Source organism: Myotis lucifugus, unplaced genomic scaffold, assembly GCF_000147115.1.
Source record: "Myotis lucifugus unplaced genomic scaffold, Myoluc2.0 scaffold_192, whole genome shotgun sequence".
Classification (NCBI taxonomy): domain Eukaryota; kingdom Metazoa; phylum Chordata; class Mammalia; order Chiroptera; family Vespertilionidae; genus Myotis; species Myotis lucifugus.
Window position 1 is genome coordinate 1,594,196 of NW_005871240.1, and position 26,910 is coordinate 1,621,105.

Consider the following 26,910-nt stretch of genomic DNA (forward strand, 5'->3'; position numbering starts at 1 on the left):
AATCCAGTAAAATGCATAAAAGGAAATAAAGAAAACTTGATAAGCTCAATAGAATACAAAACAGAGAACTAAAGAAGAGATATAGTAAAGAGAAACAAGATGAAATATTAAACACAAATATATAATTAATCAGGATATATATACACCGGCTAAACTAGGAAAGTTGATATTTTCACAATGGAAAGTCAAATGCAGCTTTATGCTTTTTACAAAATTACCTGGTAAAATATCCAAAAACCTATACTAAGTATTTTTTTAAATAGCAGACATAAATATATTAATATTTGAATAAGTGAATTTCAAGGCAAATAAAAGTATTAATGCAAAAAGAATAATCCAATGTACAGAATAATTTCAAACTTTTTTTCACCTAACCACATAATCTCTAAATGTATAAAGCAAAAATTGGCACATATGGAAGAAAAATGAACATATCCACAATTAGAGTGGGAGAATTTATTATACATCTCTCAATAATTGAGAGGCCCAGCAGACAGAACATTATTAATAAGACCTTACTAGATCTGACCAACACAATCAGATTGTGTATTCCTGTACCTTTTAAGTCTAACTAGGCTGTGCTGGAAAAAATAATGGCAATTCCTGCCCTTACTTCAGTATTTTGATACCTTTCTGTGGCCTTTTTCCTGTGCTTCAGATCACCTGCGAGGATGTACAGGTATTGCCTTTCAACAAAATTTGACAGGGAACTGAAGAGCCATCTTTTCTGCTTGCAGATACTTAGAAACTTCATGGGGGAGAGAAGTCCAGTGCTCTCGGCCCTTTGGAGTTAGTCAGGGGACAAGGTCACATGCCATTCTCTTAGAATCTCCCAAAGGCTCCTTTTCTAATTTCTATGTCCATCCTTTATTTTAATCCTCCTTCCTTCTTTTCTTGTTTATCCCTTTCCCAATATGTTCTTCTCTTTTCACCCTTAAATATTATATTATTATAGAATAGATCTTCCTGGTGATAGAAAGCAAAACAGTTCAGCCTCTATTGAAGTGATAAATGCCATTTTAACCAATATTTCAAAAATTAAACCTGTTCATAAATAGTATGAGTCTTTATCATTTTAAATTATTGTCATTTTATTGACTATTATAATAACATTGATAATATAAGCAGCTAAAACCTTTTCAGAAAATGGTTTTCTTGAGTAGATGATATACTACACTTCTAATGAAAATATTTTATAAAACAAATCAAACAGGGAGAACCAAGATGGCAGCATAAGTAAACTCTGGTACTCGCTGCCTCCCACAACCACATCAAAATTACAACTAAAATACAGAACAACCATCATTCAGAACTTCCTGAAATCTGGCTGAATGGAAGTCCTACAACTAGAGAAGTAAAGAAGAAAGCACATTGAGACTGGTGGGAAGGGTGGAGGCGTAGAACGGGGTGATCAACACCCAAGTGTGGTGTTCTTTTAATCTGAAGGGATATCTCAGCTGTAGAAGACTCCCGTGACGAACAAGGGGTTCCAGCCCCACACCAGACCCCTCAGCATAGGGTTCCAGAGCTGGGAAAAGAAGTCCCCATAACTTCCAACTGTAAAAACCAGTGGGGATTGTGGCTGAGTGACATGTACTTACGGAGGCTTACTCCATCTCTTTGGGCTCCAGTGCTGGGGCTGAGGCTTGAAAGGAACCTGGGACATTTGGAGAGGAACCGGATTGTCTCGAGAGGAACTCGGGAGTGGCTTTCTCCCAGAATGGGGTACTCGTGGAGGTCCTTGTTCCTGTGCTGGGACCTCCCCCATCGTAGATCGACTGGCAGCCATATCTGAGTTTCCATCAGCTTGGCTCACACTGTTCCCTCTGCCCTGATGATTCCCTGAGACCCTGCCCCATGCAATTTGCAGCCCCACCCAAGCTGTTTGCAGCAGCTTTTCCATATGAACAGCCTGTCCTGATTCAGGCTTCAGACTTTCCTAAAATCTCTTTTAAAAGCAGCAGCTGAAGTCAGTGTACCCAATAGCTCTCACTAAGAGGCCCAAGACTGGGCACTAATACCAGCCTGCCTTGCTTCACAGCTGGGCCTCGCCTGGGTATTTTCAAGCCCAATACAAGTAGCTTCTATCTATAGACCTTTCTGTAGTTCCTGCTGGGTGGCCTCAGGCAGTCACTGACTTTGCACCTCCTAGGAGGTCCCAAAGCCAGTGCACCCAGTGGAAAGCTTCAGACCATACCAAATTACAACTGTACGCATCCACAAGCAACACACTAAAGGGGAAGACTCAGTGAGCAACAAAGCCCCACTGAAGCAAGTCCTGCTCCATAGGAGTGTCTCCTGCACAGCAGCTCTTCCACTGTAGTTGCAGCTGGTCCTCACAACCAATTGGACTGGAGGTCAATTTCTCCCAGTGACACCAACAGCAATCAAGACTCAACTACAAGACTGTGCTCACAGCCCACACAGGGGTGCACCTAGAGTACCCAGCTCATGTGGCTGGGGAGGCTGAGCCACTGGGTTCTAAAGGACACCTATTATCCAAGACTACTTTACCAATTCCAGGAGACATAGCAGTTCTAACTAATACTTAGAAACAAATACAGGGAAGCAGCAAAAATGGGGAGACAAAGAAAGATGTCACAAATGAAGGAAATGGAAGCAAGCAAACTACTGGATACAGAGTTCAAAACAATGGTTATAAGGTTGCTCAAGGATCTTCATGGGAGCTTCAAGGGACTCAGTGAGACCCTCAAGGATCTTAGTGAGAATTTCAAAGACATGACTAAGAATCAGTCAGAAATTAAGCATATATTAACTGAAATAAAGAAGTATTTACAGGAATTTAGCAGTAGAGTACAGGATTCCGAAAATCAAATCAACAATTTGGAATATAAAGAGGTAAAAAACTCTCAATAAGAAGAGCAAAAAGAAAAAAGAATCCAAAAATATGAAGATAGTGTAAGGCGCTTCTGGGACAACTTTAAGCATACCAACATTTGCATTATGGGGGTGCCAGAAGGGGGGGAGAGAGAGCAAGGTATTGAAAAGCTATTTGAAGAAATAATGCCAGAAAACTTCCCCTACCTGGTGAAAGAAATAGACTTACAAGTTCAGGAAGTGCAAAGAGTCCCAAACAAGAGGAATCCAAAGAGGCCCACACCAAGACACATCCTATTTAAAATGCCAAGGGTTAAAGACAAAGAGAGAATCTTGAAAGCAGCAAGAGAAAAGCAGTTAGTTACCTACAAAGGAGTACCCAAATGACTGTCAGCTGTTTTCTCAACAGAAATTTTGCAGGCCAGAAGGGAGTGGCAAGAAATATTCAAAGTGGCAAATACAGTGGGGCCTTGACTTATGAGTTTAATTCGTTCCGTGACGGAGCTCATAACTCAAATTACTCGTATGTCAAATCAACAGTGAACGAGTGAGACACATGATGCTGGGCTGATGTTGTGGCGTTCACTGTGATGTTCACTGCACCAACTAGTGGTGGGGTATCTGAAGCTGACTCCTAACCCGAATTTTAGCTCGCAACGCAAAGCAAAAAATCGGCCGAGAGACAGCTCTTATCTTGAAAAACTCGTTAGTTGGGACACTCGTAAGTCAAGGCCCCACTGTAGCAAGGACCTACAACCAAGATTACTCTACCCAACAAAGCTATCATTTAGAATTGAAGGTCAGATAAAGAGCTTCACAGACAAGGAAAAAAAAAAGCTAAAGGAGTTCATCAACACCAAACCAGTATTACATGAAATGTTGAAGGGTATTCTTTAAGAAGAGGAAGAAAGAGAAGAAAAAAAAAAGATCAAATATATGAACAATAAAATGTCAATAAATATCTATCAACAATTGAATCTAAAAATCAAAATAAACAAATAAGAAACTTAATGAACAAAAATAAACTAATGAATAAAATGGAATCAGAGGCATGGAAACATGGAATAGACTGACGAATCTCAGAGGGCAGGTGGGGGGGTGGTGCGAAGAGATTAACCAAGGAACTTATATGCATATATTCATTACCTATGGACACAGACAATAGGGTGGTGAAGGTCTGGGGCTGAGCAGGAACCCAGTGGAGGAGGTCAATGGGGAAAGATGGGGGGTATCTGTAATACTGTCAACAATAAAGATTTTTTAAAAAAAATAAATAAAACACTCTAATATTTGTAATTGCTGAATGCTTTTCTTTTTTTTAAATGTGAAATCTATGGCACACTTCATGTGTTTGATATTACATGAAAAAACTCAGTAATGAGCAATTGTTATACACAATGAATCTATCACTCTCTTTACCAGAGTATTTATAAGGCAGATGTGCTGATAAGAACATAATAAATTTTCTAAAATGGATAAAATTCCAATTAACAAGTGTTTGTCTTCTTATTTATAGAATAAGAAAAAAAAGTCTAGATTAAAACTTTCCCATAGTAGATGAAAGTGGGATTAGCAAATACTCTAAAATATTATCTGAAAATATACTCACATGATTTTAGAACAAATAAATATCTATTGTAAATTAATTTATATAAATGAATTCATATAAATATAGCTGTTTGCCTATAATATACTTAAATAATTAACTATGGAAGATAATGATAAATTCACTACAGTATTTAGCCTCCTTCACATTTCTGATACATAGAGAAACCTAAGAGATAGATTCATCAAATTTTATTCTATAGATCCATAGCATTCTTTTAAAGTACTTTGGTTTAGTTATATGGAGGTGTGGACATGAATTGGAGTTCCAGCTTTTTATCCTTTATGTTAATTTGTTTTGTATGTGGAGATTCTGTCTTTTTAGGTATTGTTCATAGACAGGATCTCAAAACCAAAAACTAAAATGCTTGAAAGCTACTGATCAAATCTCACTCTTTGATTTTAACAGATTGAGACATTGAGTTGTAAAAAAAGCTAAGTTCATTGCCCAAGGTGACACAGTGCAGGAGAGAAACAAAAGCTGGAAAATAGAATTTTAGAATATATTTTGATTGATTTCAGAGAGAAAGGGAGAGGGAGAGAGAGATAGAAACATCAATGAGAGAATCATCGATTGGCTGCCTCCTGCACGCCCCACACTGGGGATCAAGCTTGCAACCCCTGCATGTGCTTTGAGAATTGAACCATGACCTCCCCATTCATAGATCAACGCTTACCCACTGAGCATGCCAGCCAGTCTAGAAAATAGTATTTTAAACTCTCAGTTGATTGCATCTTGCACCTCACTAGTTTTATACATGTATCATCCATTGTAGTTAGGCAAGTTAGATTGTGTCAGTAAAAGCCCAACTGGATCCTGTCTGCCTATATGCATGTTTTATGTAAATGTTTCCTCCCTTGTTGATCCTGGTTTTGGCTATGTGTCTTGCTTTGGCCAATGGATTATTAAGGAATGTGGTGTACAGACTTCAGCATATTTGAAAACAGGTTTGCTTTTTTTAACATTTGAGGTGTTAAATGTGAGTCAATGAAATTTCTAGCCAATTAATGTCATAATACTTGTCTAGTCCATTAGTTGATAGCTTGATTTGTTTTCTTGGTTTGCGAGAAATTCTTTGCAGAATTAGGATTCTAAATATATTTCTATCATTTCTTTTTCATCTATTAATACGTTGGCATAAGCAGTGAAATTTGTATTATGTTCTTATACTGCATCCTACTTTAAGATTGAGAGATTTTTTTATAACTGCTTTGTCATTTCATGGAGAATAAAAAAAAATGCTGATATGAGAAAAGGTAATATTGCTTGGAAGGAAAGGAACAGCATAGATAGCCTACCCATCATAAGAAATGATATTACCTATTAACTTAAGGTAAATTTTATAACAAGGTATTATGAGGAGTATTAATTGGACTGTCCTAGGTTATTAACTATGAAAAAATTATTTCTATCTGCTAGTCAAGTTGCAAATTATTTTGCTTATTATGGGACAGATCACCCATAAGTCATGGAAATCTGGGAAACAATAATAACAATACTTACCAAATATTCCATATTTCTGTCTCATTTCTCAGTCCCCATTCAATTAGATAAAGCAACTGGTTCTGGCCAACTAAATGTAATATGTGGCAATTTGGGGCTGAGTACTGAAAAGTCCTCAGCAAACTTCTAGCCACTCTTCCCCTGATCTGTCAGGGAAGGAGAAGAGGTATTTCTGATGGTACTGCTGCAACAGAGTGCTATCTTTTACAACATGAGTCCCTGAGTGACTTTATGGATTAGACCTTCCTTTGACCTATCAATGACCTATCTGTCATTGATAAATAAACTTGCTTGTTATGCCCTGAAGATTTAGGGGTAGTGTGTTACCTAGGCATCACCTAGTGTCTTCTAGATTACCCCAAAAAGAATCTTGGGATTTATGCCATTTAAAATGATTAATTTATTTTTCAATTATTTTGATAGTTCCAGAAGGATCTTTTTCAGTTCCTTTAAAATTTGCTCCTCTCTGTCCTGGACGCTACCCTTGCAAAATTTTGTTAACATCAAGGTATGATGTGCGCGTCTACTACGTTGAAGGCGTGGTGAGTGGTGAATGTCCAGAGACCAGATTTGATTTCGTAACACCAGCATTTGAAGCCCTTACCCAGAATATTCCAATAGTAAGCATGAGTTCTTTTTTTTTCCTTTGGTATTTTTCTTCATTTCCACTGTTACCATCTCAATTAAAGTTCTCTAAACCTCTTATCTTGAGCTATTACACATTTCTTTTTTAAACCTTTTTATTTACTGAATGATTTTTAGAGAGAGAGGGATGGAGACAAAGAGAGAGAGAGAGAGAGACAGACAGACAAACAGACATCAGACATCGATTTGTTGTTCCACTTATTCTGACCAGGGATTAAACCTGCAACCTTTGCCTATTTCCAATTGTATTATCTGTTGCTGTGTGTTTCTCTACATTGATGTCAGAGTTTTATTCCTGACTATAAAAATCATCATGTTACTCACCTGATTAATCACTTATGCCAGCGGTTCTCAACCTGTGGGTCGCGACCCCTTTGGCGGTTGAACGACCCTTTCACAGGGGTCGCCTAAGACCATCCTGCATATTAGATATTTACATTACGATTCATTACAGTAGCAACATTACAGTTATGAAGTAGCAACAAAAATAATTTTATGGTTGGGTCACAACATGAGGAACTGTATTCAAAGGGCCAGAAGGTTGAGAACCACTGATCTTATGCTGTATCTCGTTGCTTAAAAAAAATTAACTTTAACTTCTTTAACCTATCACCAAATTTTTACTCAAAAGCCATGCCTCCTGGCTCCACCAAGCAGAGTAATGGTCCCTGGCTTACTCTGCTCCAGATTCAGTTGTGATCTTGACATTTATTAAGATGGGTTCATAGGCACTAAGAATAATGATTGGCTGTAGCATGGCTATCTATTACTCAAAGTGTCTATGCAACATAGAAGGAAGTAACATAATTGTAAGGAATTTTGAATTTTTTGACTAATAAATTGTTTTGTATTTGTTTAGTTAATAAAGACATAACAGAAGTCTGATCAAAGCATGGAAATTTTCTATGATGAGATATGTGACCTTTGCTATCTAAGCAATCTACCAGTTAGAACATTTTTTAATGACCCAGTTATTAGGAGTAAAATGTATAACCACAAGACCATTCTATAATTTAAACAATTAGTAAGTCAAAAAAGGAATATTCCTTTAGCTATTATAACCTATGGATCAACCTGTTAGGCTCCTGAATGACATTGAAAGGACATATTTAAGAATAACTATGAAAAGACTTCTTGTGCCTTATATTCACAATTTTTCATAGTTGTTCTTAACAAATATGACTTTCAAATGGCTATTTTTAAGAAATACAATATATAATTTTACGGAAAGCACCAAGAATTAATATGTCATTCAACTTTATAAATATCATCTTTCTTATATTTATCTACCTTTTTCATGCTTTAGGTTAATAGGACAATGAATGACTGGAGATGTCACATGCATATAGAAGGAGAATGTTTTTATGGACCTCGTGATTTCTCTGTCAAACACGGTGAAACAGCACAATATCCTCTCACATTCAAACCTCTTTTGGAATGTGAGGTTATGGTATGTATTCATTGATAATTTTTACCTAGTATTAATGTGTCAAAACAATGTATGATATTAACCTATATAATTTACAGTAAATCTTTTTGCAGGAAAGTTATATTTTCATGAATTTGATCATTAGAGTTCACTCTGCCTGAATAATTATTTTAACTTGAGGGATAAACATTCCAAAAAGTGCAATGTCATTGCCTGCCAATTCTTATGCCTATATTACTTTTACATAACACACTAAACAAAATAAAATCATTGCTTCTACTGTTTTTATTCATTAAGCAAGTTGGTATTTCAGAAATTATTTTCTGAAGACATATTTCTTTGACAAGGATATAAGCATGCACATATTTGCTATCTAAGAGAATACCTGCATAAACTCTGTATTTAGAGAAAGTAAAGAGAAATAATGAGGTTTTCACAGGTATTTCATCTTGCTCATTCAGTAGAGTTATTTGTACATACTGCAAGACTCAATGACTGACCTCCTTGAATGTTCATTTGATTTATCAGACTCAAGAGTAATAGGATAGTAGAGGCTGTTTGGAATCCAAATGTGACTCCTGTAGAGCTGAAATTTGCTTGATTTGTCACAGGGTAAACTTACTGTACAAAATAAAGCCGATGGTATGGAGCATGTCTTTGCCATGAAAGGGATTGGTAGAAGACCGGTGGCCTTGGAATCTATCACTGCCCACTGTCAGGTGGGGATCCCAGAAGAAAGAACCATAATGGTGCCCAATGATACAAAGAACAGAATAACATTTAAGGTAAGACTTTTTTTTAGTATAAGAGTATTTTCAGAATGAATATATAGAATTATAGGAAATTTTAAAAATAGTTAATTTTATTTAACTAGATGAAGCAATGACACACAAAGAATGCTTAGAATTCTACTGTATATTAGTCTAACAGCTATTAAATGTTATTGAAATTATAAAGCTGAATTAGGACCAAACAAATTTTATTTCTAAGTGTTAGTATATAATCAAAAGACATATTAAAATCTACTTATTTGCTTCATGTGTATTTTCACTTGAAGAAATTGCACATGTTAAGAAAAGGTATTTTCAAAAGCATTTTTAAATAGCTTTTGAAATTTTAATGTGAAACCTATCAGCACAACATTTCAAAAGTGTATTTTAGCCAGGCCGGCATCGCTCATTGTGTGAGCATCGACCTATGAACCAGGAGGTCTATGTTTCAATTCCCGTCCAGGGCATATGCCCAGGTTGTAGGTGCAGGAGGAAGCCAGTCAATGATTTTCTCTCACCATTGATGTTTCTATCTCTCTCTCTCCCTCACCTTTCCTCTCTGAAATCAATAAAAAATATATTTACAAAAGTGTATTCTATCCTTTACTAGTGTGAGTAATAGTAGGAATGTGAAGAAATGTATAATCTTTATTTTTATGAAGTTTTGCACTTAGCCCCCTTTGCTTGATATTTCAACCAATCCCAAAATACAACTTTCTACTTGTATATTTATCTACAAATTGTTGTGTGCCCAATAGAATCTTTACAAGAAGCTTCAAATAGCTATCACAGGTGCCTGAATTCAGTTTTAGAGTGCACTGCCAAAGTTTAGAAATTCTCTGAGTTTGTCTTCTGCTTTTTTATGATCTTGAAAAATATGTGCTTTGGTTTTCTTCTCCCTTCCTTGCTGGATTGAAAATGGATGGAATATTATGAAAGAAAATCTCATTTTGTCACTCCCCTGCTAAAACTCTTCTTACCAGGATGGAGCACATACTTCTCAAAGTGGCATTTACCATCCTTCAAACGCTTACCTGCTCAGGTTCATCTCTTGCCAATTTTGGCTGCAGCTATACTTAGGCCTTTGTATACAATATTTCCTTTTGCTGCCAGCTAGAAATCTCACTCCAACTTCCTATCTTCCATTTCTCAGTGTTGGTGTAACTCCTTTTCATTGTCTGGAGCAAGTCCTAGGTGCCACTTTTTCCAAAAATCCTTACCTATTCCCATAAACCTGAGTAGATCCATTTCGTGTGCTTCCACAACATTTTTATACCTGTTCCACCATCAAACATACATCATATTACTCTTACCTGTTTGTTGTTCTCCACCATATTATAAATTGTGAGAAACGGGTATGCCTCTCTTATCCATTTTTTAAAGCTAGCATAAATCATAGTATCAAGCATATAATAGTTTTTAAGGAAAGGGAACCTCAGAGCCTCAGCAGGGAGGGTGTAGTCAGGACAAGCCCTGCCACCACCACTTCTAATTTGGATCTTCCAAATGAGCCACTGACCACAACCTTGCAACTGCTCCTCTCACTCTGGAGTCTCCAACTAAGCTTAAATCAGAGCATAGGGCCCCTTTTATCCTCCCCTGCTCAGAGGGGCCTGTGGTCATCACACATCCCTTTGTTTCTGCCCCCTTTGGGGCAGCGCCTCTGCACAGCCAACTGGGACCTGGAGAGTATTATGCTAAGTGAAATAAGCCAGTCAGAACAAAATAAACTAATGAACAAAAAGATCCAGAGACATAGAAGTATGGAACAGACTGTCTAATCTCAGAGGGAAGGTGGGGGTGTGTGGGGGTGTGGGAAGAAATCAACCAAAGAACTTGTATGCATATATGAATCACCCCATGGACACAGACAGTGGGTTGGTGGAGACCTGGGGTGGGGGTGTGTGGTAGGGACAGGCTCTAAGGCAGTGGTTCTCAACCTTCCTAATGCTGTGACCCTTTAATACAGTTCCTCATATTGTGGTGACCCCCAATTTCATTGTTACAAATTGAACATAATTAAAGCATAGCGATTAATCACAAAAACAATATGTAATTATATATGTGTTTTCTGATGGTCTTAGGCGACCCATGTGAAAGGGTCTTTCAACCCCAAAAGGGGTCGCGACCCACAGGTTGAGAACCGCTGCTCTAAGGGGTCAATGGGAGAAAAAAGGGGATATACGTAATACTTTCAACAATAAAGATTTAAAATAAATTAAGAAAGAAGGAAGGAAGGAAGGAAGGAAGGAAGGAAGGAAGGAAGGAAGGAAGGAAGGAAGGAAGGAAGGAAGGAAGGAAGGAAGGAAGGAAAGAAGGAAGGAAGGAAGGAAGGAAGGAAGGAAGGAAGGAAGGAAGGAAGGAAGGAAGGAAGGAAGGAAGAAAGGAAGAAAAGGAAGAAAGAGGAATGAAGAAAGAAGGGAAGGAGCTTGGCTAGTGTGGCTCAGAGGTTGAGCATCAACCCATGAACCAAGAGGTCACTGGTTTGATTCCAGGTCAGGGCACATGCCTGGGTTGCAGCCGTGATTTCAAGTAGGGGGCATGCAGGAGGCAGCCAATCCATGATTCTCTCTCATCATTGATGTTTCTATCGCTTTCCCCATCCTCCTTCATCTCTCTGAAATCAATAAAAAACAAAAAACAAAACAAAACCCCCAAAAAACTTTAAAAAATCCAGGGGAGGAAAGAAAGAAGGAAATATTATGATCACTTAGATTTACTAAAAATAAGGAAAAAATATTTTTCCAACACTCTTTTTCCTTGACCAGAATTTACTGGTGAGCAAGGAATCCTGTTTTAAGAATTTGCGGAAAACAAGTTAGAGAAAAACCTGAAATTTCATAGCATTGCTTATTTCATTTTGTTGTTATGGAGGAGTTAATGTTTACAGGTTTTTAATATTTTATTCTTCAGAATGAATGCATATTTTAAAATGTAGGCTTTTAAAACTAATAATTATGTTATATTAACTACATCTAATTAAATGTAGAAGTGGAATTCTATTCATAACAAATTCTCACAAATATTAATAATTAAAGTTTATATTTCTATTATTTTAATCCACAACTAAACTGAAGAACCTGGTTATTTTACTTATAGAATGTCAATTTTTAGTGAAACTCTTTCTGTAATTAAAGATATCACCTATTAAATTAATTAAATTATATTTCATGAAAGTATTAATATTTATTATGTGTTCCAGGTCTTCCTAATATTTTTATATTCATACCCTCAGGACATTTGCCAAACTATTCAACAGTTATTGTTTGACATTGCAGTTGCCTAAGGTTTCAATAACAGTTGTGGCCAACAACTTAAAAGGAAAATCTGGGGAATCAGACATCCTTAGGGGATTTTAAAAGCTTCACATATTCCTGGGGAACATGCAGGCCACTTCCATGTGCAGAATTGTGCAGTTGCCCAGGAAAGATCTGAGAGGATCCCATTTTTCCCATTTCTGGCTGACACAGAGGCACTGTGTAAGCTGGAAATTAAGGTTAATGCAGTTTTAAATAACTATCCGAGTGCTCAAAGTGTGCTTTGACACATATACAGTACTCCTTGACAAAGGGCAGATGATGTATTGTTTCAAGGCATTTAAAGAAACCTGTGACAAATTATTGCTGACCACGAAGCTAATTAAGCAGGGACTTCAGTGGGTACACACTACTGTGAATGCTGAATCACAGTATTAGTTCCAAAAAGTCACTAAATCAACAAAGAACAAAACATAGGGGAGCAGTGATCTGATTTAGAAAATAGCTATAGTACCTTATATAAAACGCACATTTTTTCAACAAAAACAATAAAATTTATGAGGCAAAGAAAAAGGAAACAAAGAAATGGGGAAGTATAACCCACCCACACACACAGGAAAATAAGCAGTCACTGGAAGATATCCCTGAAGGGGCCCACATCTTGGCTAAGTAGACAAATACCAGTACTTTAAATAAACCTTTATAAGTTGTTCAGTGAACTAAAGGAATCCTGTCTGAAGAATTAATGAAAAGTTTCAATAAAAAGATAATATCAAGAAATATATAAAATTATAAAAAATAAATTCTGGATTTGAAAAGTTCAATAAAAGAAAGGAATTATCCACTAAATGGACTCAAAATATTTTCTAATTTCCCTTAGGATTTCTCCTTTGACATGTTATTTAGGACTATGTTGTCTAAAATTTCATCTATTTAAAGATTTCCAAAATTTTTCCCCATTTCTGATTTCTAATCTAGTTCCATTATTGTTAAAACACATACTGTATATGATGCAATTTGTTGAGGCTTTGTTTACTACTATGTCCTATGATATGGTCTATCCTGAAAAATATTCTGTTTGCTTGAGACATGCTAAAGGGCATCTATGAAAGTCCCACAACTAACATCGTACTTAATGAAAAAGCATTCAATGATTTTTTTCCCTATGGTCAGGAACAAGGTAAGGATTTCCAGTCCTGAACCTTTTATTGAACATTGTACTAGAAGGTCATACGTAGTGCAATTAGTTAAGAACAAGAAATAAAAGGCATCTACACAGAAAAGGAAGAAATCATACAATATCTATTTGTAGATATCATGATCTTATAAATAGAAAATTATAAGAAATTTACTAATTATGCTCTCAAAACTAATACATGAGTTTAGAAGATTTACAGGATATACTATCAAATATAAATCAATCATTTCTATAAATTAGCAGTGAACAATCCAAAGTAAAAATTTTTAAAAGTCTTTATTGTTTAAAGTACTACATATGTCCCCCTTTTTCTCCCATGACCCCATCTAGCCCACCCTCACCACTAACCCCACCCCACCTCAGGCTTCCACCACCCTATTGTCTGTGTCCATGGGTTATGCATATATGCTTACAAGTTCTTTGGTTGATCTCTTCCTACCCACCCACTCAACCCCCTGCCTTCCCTCTGAGATTCCACAGTCTGTTCCATGCTTCCATACTGTTGACAAAGTGAAATTAATAATCATTTACAATAGCATCAAAAATAATAAAATGCTTAGGAACAAGCCTTACAAAAGAAGGGCAAGACATGTGCACTGAAAACTACAAAATATTATGGAATGAAATTAAAGATATTTCCAATAAATAGAAATATATATCCTATGCTCATGGATCAGAAAACTTAATATTGTTATGATGGCAATATTATCTAAATTGATTTACATATTCAACACAACATCAAAATCCCGACTGACATTTTTGCAGAATTTGACAGGGTAATCCTAAAATTCATATAGAAATACAATGGACACAGAATAGACAAAGCAATCTTGTGAAATAAGGAAAAAATTGGATGACTCATAATTCCTGATTTTAAAACATACAAGCCCTTAACTACAAAACTATAATATTAAGGAGAATGTGGTACTGACATAAAGTAGGCATATAGATAATTGGAATAGATAGAATGTCCAGAAATAAACTCTTAAAATAATGGTTAATCGAATTTTTGACAGATACCAAGAGAATTCAATGAAACAGAATATTGTTTTTTAAAAATGGTGCTGAGACAACTGCATAGTCACACACAAAAGATGAATTTGGACCCCTAACTCATACCATGTACAAAAGTAAACTCAAAATGGATTATAGATCAAAATTTAATAAACATAACTAAAAATCATAGATGAAAACATAGCAGTAAATATTCATGACCTTCGGGTAGGCAATTATTTTTTAGATATGACACCAAAAATACAAGTGACAAAACAATAAATAAATTGGACTTCAAAGTTAGAATGTTAGAAAATGGCTATAGTACCTTATATAAAACACAATTGATACCTTGAAGAAAGTGAAAAATCCAACCAGTGAATGAAAGAAAATATTTACATGCCATCTATCTGAGAAGGGCCTTATTTCTGGAGTATGTCTAACAGCACAAAAGTAAAATGACAACACAGTTTTTAAAATGTGCAAAGAATTTGAATAGACTTTTCTTCAAAGAGGATATGCAAATGAGCAATAGGTAGGTAAAAAGATATTCCACATTATTAGTCATTAAGGAAATAAAAATTAAAATCACAATAAGATGCCACTTTACACTCATTAGGATGGCTATAATTAAAATGACAGACAATAAAAACTGACAGATGTAGAAAAATCGGAACTATCACGCATTGCTAGTGGGAAATTACAGCCATTTTTGAAAACAGTTTTGGAAGACAGTAACTTAAAAGGTTAAATATTGAATTATAATTTGCCTGAGCAATTCCATTCCAAGTTGTATGCCCATGAGAAATGAAAATCTATGTCCACTCAAAAACTTGTATGTTTTCAGAACAGCTTTGTTCAAATTAGACAAAAATGGAAACAACCCAAACATTCATCAGCTTATGAATGGATATACAAAATGTTTCATATCATATAATTCAATACTATTCATCCATAAAAAATGATGTATTGATATATGTCACAATGTAGATGAACCTTGGAAAGATCATGCTAAGAGAAAAAAGACAGTCACAAAAGACTACATATTATATGATTTCTTTCCTATGGATTGTCCAGAATATGCAAATTTATGGAAGCATAAAATAGACTAGTGTTTGCCTGGGCAGTGAGGGTGGCGAGATGCAAATACTAAGTAAGCTGAAAGTTGGGTTTAACCAGAGTTGTGGTCAAATGTTGCTTAAATATCCTTTATATACTGTGTTAATATTGATGTAGAAATTCATTGAAATGGTTCATCATTTGTACATTAAAATTACGTAGAGAAAATGGAGCATTGCCTATAAAAGATATCAGATTGTCTAAGCATCAATGATCTTGCTACAAGTAGCAACAGAAAATAAACATCGCTCTTTTTGCAAGAACCTCCTTCTATTTTTTCATAGGTCTCATATTTTTCTTCTATGTATATAGCAGTTTGGGGGCTTGCCTTTTATTTAAAAGGAAACATTTTTAATGGAAGTATTTAAATTACATTTCATTTTCTCCTATGCTTTAGCTTGTTTTATTGATTTCATGTAAATGTTGACATATAGTTCTTGATTTTGAACTCTGTTTTCCAGGTATCTTCAAATGTTCCCATCGTGTGGGGAAAGCAAAGCATCACCGTAGAACCTGGCAGTGCAATTCCATATATTCTACACATAAGCTCTTGGAAACGTGGTGTATTCAAAGGTAACCAAACCATTAATAAAATATTATTAACTACCACATTAGCCCAAATACATGAAGACAATTAATGAAAATGTAATTTACATTTCCCCTTTCTAATAAATGACCCAGAGGGAAATTTATTTTTCCATTTCAGTCATTACCTTTCTAAATAATCAGAGCTTGAGGCACACATTTTATGTTTAATACTATACTCTCTTGGCCATTTATTTGAATTTATTGGTGTGACAAATTCCTAGAAGGAAAAATGTTTAATTAAGGGAATTTATGTTTAAAATTATGATAGCTTCAAATAGTTATTCCAATTTATGAACCAGACAGCATCCTATGAGAATGTCTGTTTATAGGACTACGTATAATAAAAACATACCTGCATTTGATACATGAACAATAGGTTAAAATCTTTAGTATGTGTGAAGTTTTCATGTTGTATGTCTAATACAGCATTCATTTATACAAATTACCTTGGTGGTCTCTCAACAGACTTGTTTGGGAGTGGCTGTAAAGGTTATTCTTATAAGCTTTTTCAGGGAGGGGTGTGTATGAAAAGAGTAGAAGAGTAATAAGGAAGAACAGAGAGGGTATGATTCATCAAAGGAATACGTTACCATTTCAAAGAGCATTAAATGCCCCATGGTGTTTGGATCCTGCACAGGAAATTATTGTAATGCAGGTGAAGGGATACTAGTTAGTGAGTAGAAAGCATGCACCTAGTAACAATCTTGTGTGCCCTGGAGGTTGAGTACTAGCCTCTCATCCCTGCTTGTCTCAATAAAGAATGTTTTAGGGAAGGGTCTCCAGTGGTTGGCAAACTGCGGCTGGCGAGCCACACGCAGCTCTTTGGCCCCTTAAGTGTGGCTCTTCCACAAAATACCGACTCCTGCGCATGGGCCAGGAAGTTTCAATCTCACTGTACACGCGCGCCCGCATGTGGTATTTTGTGGAAGAGCCACACTCAAGGGGCCAAAGAGCCGCGTGTGGCTCGCGAGCCGCAGTTTGCCGACCACTGGTATACCATTGGTTCCCAATGTGCGGCACAGGTCCCACAGGGAGCATTTTTATTTTTAATATGGGCAATTTGAGAATGAGTTATTAACAGTGTATTTTTTGCATTTCTTACGGTTCTAGGGGCCTCATATACAGTATATAAGTATATATTGTGACATATTTATGCATTTCAGTTTCCTATTATATATTTTGAAACTCTATTTGCTATTTTTTAATATCACTTCATATTATTATTATTTTTTAAACAATTTCTTAGTGATTTCTTCCACAGTACTTAACTGTCCTTTCATTCTTTTATTTTTCTCTTTTATGGATGCCATGTTTCTTGGAAGCTTTAGACCTAATTAATGGCCTTTTAGGCTTCCTCCATGTGAATAGGAGTTCACTTTTTGAATAATCAGAATTATATGTCACAGGGGGGCATCAGGATTTTAGAGGTGCTTTAGGTGGGGCATGGCCAAAAAAAGGTTGGGAACCACTGGTCTATACTTAGCATAGAAGGTATAGAAAGCTGCTCCAAAGAAGAAAGTACAGAGAATAGACTGGATGCCAATCCTATTAACAAGCAGAAGGGAAATTTCAGAATGGCAAACAATGATCCAACTAGTATCACAGTAATAGAATGTACTGTGAAGGAAGAGCCAACCTGCCCACCCCCACTCTCTGCTTGGCTTCAGATATCACCACAGTCATAGTCACTAGCATCTTCTGAAATCTTCAATCACTTTGCAGACATTTGGCTTTACAAAGCCCATTAATAATTCTCCATGTGATAGATTTTGAGCTATAGTCAGCCCATTCTTCTCCTCTCTGCCTCTCTCCTCCCCTCTCACCCCCCACCCCCTTTCCATCTCTCTGTTTTTTGTCTAGGCAGAGGATCTGCACTCCAAACCCCCATGTTGTTCAAGGCTCAGTTGTGTACATTTAATTGTAACAATTAGGAGCTTAAAAAGAGTGGGAGATAAGCTGTATTATATATAGATTAAAGACAGATGTGTCCACAGCACTGTATTGTTTATTTTTTTAATCATTTTTAATGTGCATTTTTTATTAATTTCAGAGAGGAAGGGAGAGGGAAAGAGAGATAGAAACATCAATTGAGCCCACAACCCAGGCATGTGCCCTTGACTGGAATCAAACCCAGGACTCTTTAGTCACCAGGCCAACGCTCCATCAACTGAGCCAAACTGGCTAGTGCTGTATTGTTGTGTGTGTTTTTTAAATCTATGTTCTTTATCATCCATATAAATTTGTTTTCCACCTTGCCTTTTGAAGGGGAAATAAAAGAAATTGAGTTAAAATAAAGATTAAAATAAAGAAATAAAAAGGTAGAAGAGGAGGGTTAGCAAAAGATCCCTTAGGCTTTCATCTTTAATCTTGCTACTTAGATTTTATTAGGGTAGTATATTAGAAACGAAACAATGAAAATTAGTTTGATTATGTGTAATACAATGTGCATAGAGAATATACGTATAAAAAAACTTTTTGATGAAATTAATGTGCCTCCAAGAAATTCACAAGTTGACAAAAGGCCAGCCTTACAGAAATTTTCCTGAACAGTGTTCCTCATTAGCTATTGGGAGTGGTGAAGCATGAAGCCAGTGCTAAGAACAGGGTGGGTGTGAGAAGACCAAGTGCAAAGAGGTCAAAACTTTGCCAGGTTTAACTGTTGCCATGGAAACTTGCTTTTGGAGGTGATCATTGAGCAGTATCTAAGACCTATCACTTTAGATCAAAATAAATGTTCTGGAAGAAGTATGGGAGTGATTTTGCGATTTTGCCAGTCAAAACCATTTATTCTGTGATATGTTTGGTGATATTTAGACATGACTTAATGTACCATTTCCCATACTCTGTTGTCAGGGACATATGTATGCCTTTGCCACTTATTACCTGTGTGACCTAGAGTAAATTATCAACCTTCTCTACAGCCAACCTTCTGTACAGCCCAGGTTGCTCAGCTTTCATCTGTAATACTTTCAACAATAAAGATAAATTTAAAAATAATAGAGTGGTGAAGGCTTGGAGCATGGGGCGGGGGGTGAGCTAGAAGGGGTCAGTGGAGGAATAAGGGGAACATATAATACTTTCAACAATAAAGATTTAAAAGAAAAGAATAAATAAATAAATAAAATGATTAATTAACTCATGTCTATTAAAGTAATTAAATAGGTAATGGGTGTAGCATATGCCGAGCATAGAGTAAGCATTCAATAAATGGTTTTGCATAATTTTCCAAAGAAAAACCATTAGCATAAAATAACATTGCTCAGTCTTTAAGTTTGAGTTTGATATTTATATTTTATAAGTTAATATGAAATTAGAGAAAAATGATTCCTAATTTTATAAAATGACTTCTATACTGAGAAATGTTTATTTTATTGACTGTTAAAGCAGCCTTTTGAAAAATCAACCATTTAGACTGTTTAGCAGCTAAAAATGTCCATTTTGTCAAAGTAAAAGCTTTTTTTATTAAAAGTATAACTGCAGTAATTACTATTTCTATTAGATTTTTTGTAATGTTCTCTTCAGACAAACTAAGAATCTCCATTAAGTCAATGATGCTGTACCTTAGACAGTTGCTTTTGTTCACTACTATTTTTCGGTTGTACCTATAGTGTTTCCAAAGCCATCTAATAATTTTCCAGTCACTCTAATAAACTCAAGCACCAACAATCAAGGTTTTTATTTACTTTTGTTCCCTTTTGGATTGGCCTTAGCCAGAACAGAGGAATATAGCGAACAAAGTAATCACATGTATATATACTGTGGAAAAATTATCATCTCTTCACATATTCTTTTATATTCACACATATTCTCATAATCAGTATTTACTGCATTTGATTTGAAGGTTCATTGCTGATAGTCAGGTTGTTGAGTCTAATGTTATTCTTTTTATAAGTTTATAAGAATTTGACTACTTATCTCTTCTCCTATCCTATCTAATAAAAGAGTAATATGCAAATTGGCCATCACTCCAACACACAAGATGGCTGCCCCCATGTGGTTGAAGATGGCTGCCACAAGATGGCCGATAGGGGAGGGCAGTTGTGGGCGACCAGGCCAGCAGGGGAGGGCAGTTGGGAGGGACCAAGCCTGAAAGGGAGGGCAGTTGGGGGTGACCGGGCCTGCAGGGGAGGGCAGTTGAGAGGGACCAGGCCAGCAGGGGAGAGCAGTTAGGGGTGACCAGGCTGGCAGAGGAGGGCAGTTAGGGGCAAACCAGACCAGCAGGGAAGGGCAGTTGGGGGCAACCAGGCTGGCAAGGGAGGGCAGTTAGGGGTGACTGGGCCAGCAGGGGAGGGAAGTTGGGGGTGACCAGGCCTGCAGGGGAGGGCATTTATGGGTAACCAGGCCAACAGGGGAGGGCAGTTACGGGCAATCAGGCCAGCAAAGGAGCAGTTAGGTATCGATCAGGCTGGCAGGAAAGTGGTTAGGGGGTGATCAGGCTGGCCAGGCAGAAGTAGTTAGGGGCAGTCAGGCAGGCAGGCAGGCGAGCTGTTGGGAGCCAGCAATCCTGGAATGTGAGAGGGATGTCCAACTGCCCAGGCAGTCGGACATCCCTTGAAGGGTCCCAGATTGGAGAGGGTGCAGACTGGGCTGAGGGACACACCCTCCCATGCACGAATTTTGTGCATTGGGCCTCTATTGCTAATTAATAACCAAAAATAAAGATGCAATTTTAAAATGTAATTGTTTAGAAATAACATTAAATTTATATTGCCAAGCAAAAGGTTTTTCTCTAGAATAAATTAAGTAAAAAATATTGGCATAATTTTGGTGCATTGTTTAAAAGTGTCCTGCCCTAACTGGTTTGGCTCAGTGGATAGAGCATCGGCCTGCGGACTGAAAGGTCCCAGGTTCGATTCCGGTCAAGGGCATGTACCTTGGTTGCGGGCAACATCCCCAGTAGGGGGTGTGCAAGAGCAGCTGATCAATGTTTCTCTCTCTCTCTCATCGATGTTTCTAACTCTCTATCCCTCTCTCTTCCTCTCTGTAAAAAAAAATCAATAAAATATATTTGAATAAATAAATAAATAAAAGTGTCCTTTCAATCTATATATGTAAAAGGCTAAATGACCAGCCAACCGGACAGTAGGTATGATGCACACTGACCACCAGGGGGCAGACACTCAACACAGGAGCGGCTGAGCAACAGCAACTTTTCAGAGTGCCCTCTCCCACTTCAGGACACCTCGGGGGATATTGGAGAGTTGGTTTCAGCCTGATCCCCATAGGCTAGGTCAAGGGACCCACCTGCTGGAGGGACCCCACTCACTCTGCAGGAGGGACCCCACTCACTCTGAAGATGCCCTTCGAGCCCTGGCACTGCCCCAGCTGCAGCCGGCCGGGGAGGCTGGCTGCAGGGTGTGTCTGGCCCATCTCACCCAGTCCTGCCCCACCAGCCACCTTCTAATTAATTTTCTTTTAATGTGCATGAATCCATGCACCAGGCCACTAGTTAAAACACAAGCTACTAAATTGACCTATAATTGCTTCCATAGTTCTCTTCATCCCTTTCCTTTTTCTTAAGATAAGTATTTAATTTCTCATTTTGGTCTATAATATATGGTCTTGTTATACTCATATAGGGCTTTTGAATTGTTTTACAAATGCTTGTCCAATTTTTCTTTGTTAAGGGATAATAAAAATGTAGTAGCATTTAAATGGATGTATTGGAGGAAGAAAAAATATGCTGAGTAACTAAATGGACTGAAGTGAGAAAGAATAGAGAATATGTCCTTTTAATTCTTGCAAGTATTTCATAGTATTTGAAATATTGACCAGGTTTCCTTATTCAGTGCACACATATTGTTTAACATATGTAGTGTTATCTAAATAAGTTTTATTTGATGGAATTGTTTTCTTAGTTTCCTTTTCAAATGCTTCATTGCTAATATATAGGAATTTAACTGATGTTGTGTGTTGATTTTATATCCTGCATATTATATTGCTGCATGCATTAATTAGGTCTAAGTTTTTTGTATAGAATCAATAAGGTTTTCTACATATAAGATTGTGTCATCTGTAGACAGAGATGATTTTACTACTGCATTTGCAATTTGGATGCCTTTACTATATCTATATATATAAAAGCCTAAGTGACTGTTACTACTAGTCAACTGCTCAACCGGTTGACCTGTCACTATTATGTGCACTGACCATTAGGGGGCAGATGCTCAACACAGGAGCTGCCCCCTGGTGATCAGTGCATTCCCACAGCCAACCTCCTGTGGCCGTCCAACCTCCTGTGATCCCTCCCCCCCTGCCAGCCAGCCCCTATCGGCCCCAATTAGAACTGGGCAAGATGGCCCCAATCACCGGCCAGGCTAAGGGACCCCACCCGTGCATGAATTCATGCACCGGGCCTCTAGTCTTGCATAATTCCTCAGGTTAGAAATTCCAGTATTATGTTGAATAGAAACGATAAAACCAGACATCCTTGTCTTGTGCCAATATTAGAGAAAATGTTTTCAGTTTTTAACCATTGAGTATAATGTTAGCTTGTGGATTTCTCATATGTGGCCTTTATTATTTTAAGAAAGTTTTCCTATTCCTGTTTTTCTTTTATCATGAAAGGCTGTATAATTTTGTCAAATACTTTTTATTCATCAATTGAGATGATCACGTGTTTTTTTTCTTCATTCTGTTAATGTGGTATGTTACACTGGTTGGTTTTTGTATGTTGTACCCCCCCCCCACATTCATTTAGTTTTCTGAAAAGTGATACAGTTCTATTATTTGACACATTTGAAAAAATATTTAAAATATAATTTTAATGGAGATTTTGAGAACATTTTCTTGAATTCACTAAATTGTTCTGTACCACCATCAGATTTAATTCTGATACTAAAATATAGAATTTATGTTTGGCTTTGTTGTTATTAGTTTCAAGCTAGAGCAACTTTAATATCTGAAACCGACCTTTCATTTTAGAAAACTAATCCCTGGTTAATCTGAAATTTTGTACCTATGTGTTGTAGGTAAACTTTCATTTTCCATTGAAAACAGTCAAGATGATGATTTTGAGAAAGACTCAGATGAAGATCAAGGTCAACATGAAATTCAGCATCAGGATGGAAGATCTTTTTTTAAGAAATTGTCAGAAAAATCCATCAAGCTTGATACGGCAGGCTTAGGTAAATTTATTATTATGAAGAGTTTCATGACCAGCATTCATAAACTGGTTTATGAGTAGATACTTTATATTCATAATTCATATACAAATGTGTTGCACATATTTATCAGACTTTTATTGTATTATTTTAATATTAAATGTATGTAGTCTAATTTCTGGATTTGTTTTGCTGTTAACCGTAATAGAGTATAACCCTTCAGCTTGAAGGCTGCCTACTCTTTCATAAGTGAAAAAATTCATATATATTCATGTTATTAAACAAAAACAGAAATTAATTTCTGATAAAATATTAATGAGTATATTAACTTAGCAATGTAATATGATTTTCTTCAACATAGGGTGTGATAGTCTTTCTCATGCAAAAGAAAGCAAATGCTATTGTTTTTCCTTCCTATTTTATAAAATTTTATTTTCATGTTAATAAACATCATATCTTTTTAGTAGGAATTCAAGGGAAAATGAGATGGTGGGGTGTGGGAATAGACTGGGGAAAATTCCTGGAGAATGGAGGAATGAGTTTTGTTATGTGTAAGAAGCAGGGACATAGGAGGCCATTAGAGAAAACTGGATCATCAGGAGCAAAGTTGTTGATACAAACTTATCCCAAAGAAGAAATCTTTATTAAATGAATTTGTATTTAGTCAGATTCTTCAGAGAAACAGATACTACCATAATATTCTAATATAATGTAATGTATTATAAGTAGTGGTATTTTAAGGAATTGGCTAACATGATTGTGGGGACTGGCAATTCCAACATCAGTAGGGCAAGCCTTTCTTACCTAGAAAATTAGGTAAGAGTTGCTACTGTAGTATTGTGTCCAAATCATACCTGGCAAATCAGATGGCTACAAGCTCAGGCAGGTTTTCCATGTTCCAGTCTTAACTAAGAATTGTTTCTTCTTCAGCTAACCTTAGTTTTTGCTTTGGGAGGAGGCCCACCCATGTTATGCAGGATAATCTGCTTTACTCAAAGTCTATTGATATGAGTTATCATCACATAAAAAAAAAAACTTTCACAGCAGCATCTACACTGGTATGTAACCAAACAACTGGACACTATAGCCCATCCAAATCAACACACACACTTAACCATCACAGGATACATGGATTAAAAGTGACATTTAGTCAGTATTCAAAATACCTTGGAAAGGGAAAAGCAGTTGGAGTCAGGTCATTGCAACAGCAAATGGTGTTTGAAGTGAAGAGAACAATGTATTTTATTGTAGTGATGTGGATAGAGAAATACCACTGAAGATGGAAAACATTTTAGAAACTAGTATTATTTGACAAAGGAGATAGCAAGAGAGGATTGATTTAAAAAAAAATAACAAGGTTTGTTATGTTGGTGAATAGAGAAATATTCAGATAGAAATTTAGAAGTATCTTGATTTTGTTAAATTAACATTTGTTAAATAGTGCCCTAGAGTGTCAGATGGTAGTGAGTCAAGGTTTAAAAAACTGCAAGGGAAAGTGAAATAGAGACGTTTGTTACTCACAGGTCCTGGAGGAGGTACTCTAGCTGCCTCCAGGGTCTACAAGGTAAGATCCAGGCAGGAAGAGAGGAAGGACCTGGGTACATGCCTTTATTAGGGTTTTTGAATGGAATGTTTTGTGGTTCACAGGCTAAGGCCAGTTTGGTCAATTCAAACCAAAAACAGTGGGGTTTTGGTAAGCTTCCTAGGGGTCTTATCTAAGGGGCACACAAGGGGACAGCCCTGGGAGGTTGGAGAGGTACTTAGACCAAGTGTGGTTGTGCGAGTGATATTATGAACTTATATTTTCTTGTGACTCTGCTGGGCTGCTTTCTAGGTTATGCACTTTGGAGAGGGGCTAGTGTTGCTTCAAGGTTCCTGCAGGCTGCTAGGCCACACAAAATGGAAGTGGAGGCAGTAATCTTGTGAGGTAGTTTAGTTAAACTCAACAAGAAGAAATAACTTGGGAGATTATAATGCTTAGAACAGTTTTGTGTTTTCTGATTTTGATGTGACAGTAAACCATTTACATGGCAATATTTAGTCAGCTGTTGAATATTTGGAGCTGGACATGGTGAAAAAATAATAAAACGGGTTGTAAAAGTTTAGGGATTCTTCAGTAGGAATCATTCAGGTAAGGCAAAGAGCAGATACCTGTTGTAGATGGATTATGCTACAAGTTAAGCCCTTATCAAAATCTAAGGCACAAGAACCGTAAAGGAAAACCAGATAAAAGTGTTTAGAGGAGTTTGAAAGAAAATCAGAATACTATCATGTCATGGTAATGAACTCCAATGGAATGCTATCTAATTTTAAAAATCTAAACTGCATGATGACATGTTCAATTCTTCAGATAGGCCTTCCCATATCATGACTCAGACAGGATTAACCTTCTATTGCCTATAACAACGTGGGTCTCTTTCTTACTGATTGCTCAATAGTATATTTTGTTTCAGTTATGCAAAATGAGTAGTAAGTTCTGGAGATATAATGTACAACAATGTGATTATATTGAAAAAATGATAGTGTATGCTTGAAATTTGCTTAGAATGTCTTCTTAGTTATAGACATCTTTCTTTTCAGAACTATTTTCTCTGCGAATTCATTGTGGACTAAAGCATTGGAAAAATCCATAAAATATACATGAGCTAAAAGGGGAAAGACTTTGCAGGATAGGGCTTCCCTTAGCACTCACATACAGTGATGAATTCACCTTCTTACCCTCCCCTCAGCACTCTTGACAAATGAGCCCATCAAAAAGAGTTTGAAAATGATATCTGTTCATGTTTCTCAAACTTTATGTTAAGTATGGTGTTCTGAAACCTATATTAAGAAATGAATTTTTTTTTCCAGATGATGATGATAGCACTATACAAGTCTGGTATAATCTTGAGATCCATATCTATCCTGGGAAACCTGTAAACATTATTGAAATTAAATGTGTTGCTATGGTAAGAGCCCATTAAATGGTCATAGATTTTGCCTTTTTGCAGACGGTCTTTTGATTGTAAACTTAAATTGCTGTCCTCGGAAAAAAACCAATATTATTAATACTCATGTTTGGATAAATTATTCATTTTTTAGGAATTTTATTTTTAAATCCAGTAAAGTGTACCTTGAAAGCTTATGGAAAAGATTTTTTTAGTTCTATGATATCTTATAGTGGCTGCACTGATTAGCATTCTACCTGAATGATTTAAGAGTTACTAGAGCAAACTTAACCTTCGCCTTTATGCTTGCCCTCACATGTCTGATAAAAGCAGCAGTGTGTCTTCAGACTTTTTCAATACTAATTCTTCCTGGTTTTACAACAGGAAGAAAAATATTTGGAGCAACAGACATAGATTTATGGTTTTAAGTAATAGTGACTAAGAATAGGATTTGTTTTATGTGAATTATTGAAGTGTTATTAACTCCATGTCCAGGATTACTTAAGAGTCAAATATTGAGAGTCTTGGTTTAAATGAAACACGAAGACAGTATTAATTGCTGTTAATCATGTTTTCATTCCATTTAATTTCCTTATTGTTAGTACTCAAATACTTAAATCCGTGATAAAGATTATTTTTATTTTTAAATGTGAAGATAGATTTTTTTGTACAATTGATTATTTAGAATCTTGAACTTTTGCTCCATCAAATATAAAATAAGGAAAGATTTAAAACAGTTTTAGTCTACAAATCAATTATTTGTCCATCTGATTTCTGGGTAAATTTCTACTGAGGCAAAGAAAATGGATGATTAAACTGTTGAAATGTACTCAAGTGTAGATTGCAAATGGAGTTTCTTCTAAGTGGAAAATCATTTAATGTGATGATGTTGGGATCATTTCACTTAATGAAAATATCCAATATCTGTGACCCT

At 36.4% G+C, this 26,910-nt stretch overlaps 1 protein-coding gene across 1 annotated transcript in view; it reads left to right on the forward strand.

The window, feature by feature from the left end:
* CFAP47 (cilia and flagella associated protein 47) overlaps nucleotides 1–26,910 on the forward strand; it is a 425,326-nt gene that overhangs the window by 301,334 nt on the left and 97,082 nt on the right. Inside the window, 7 exon segments of the mRNA XM_014462850.1 lie at nucleotides 4,867–4,896; nucleotides 6,377–6,567; nucleotides 7,899–8,042; nucleotides 8,633–8,806; nucleotides 15,820–15,931; nucleotides 22,918–23,073; nucleotides 25,900–25,997. Of these exon segments, the coding sequence (XP_014318336.1) occupies nucleotides 4,867–4,896; nucleotides 6,377–6,567; nucleotides 7,899–8,042; nucleotides 8,633–8,806; nucleotides 15,820–15,931; nucleotides 22,918–23,073; nucleotides 25,900–25,997 (905 nt within the window).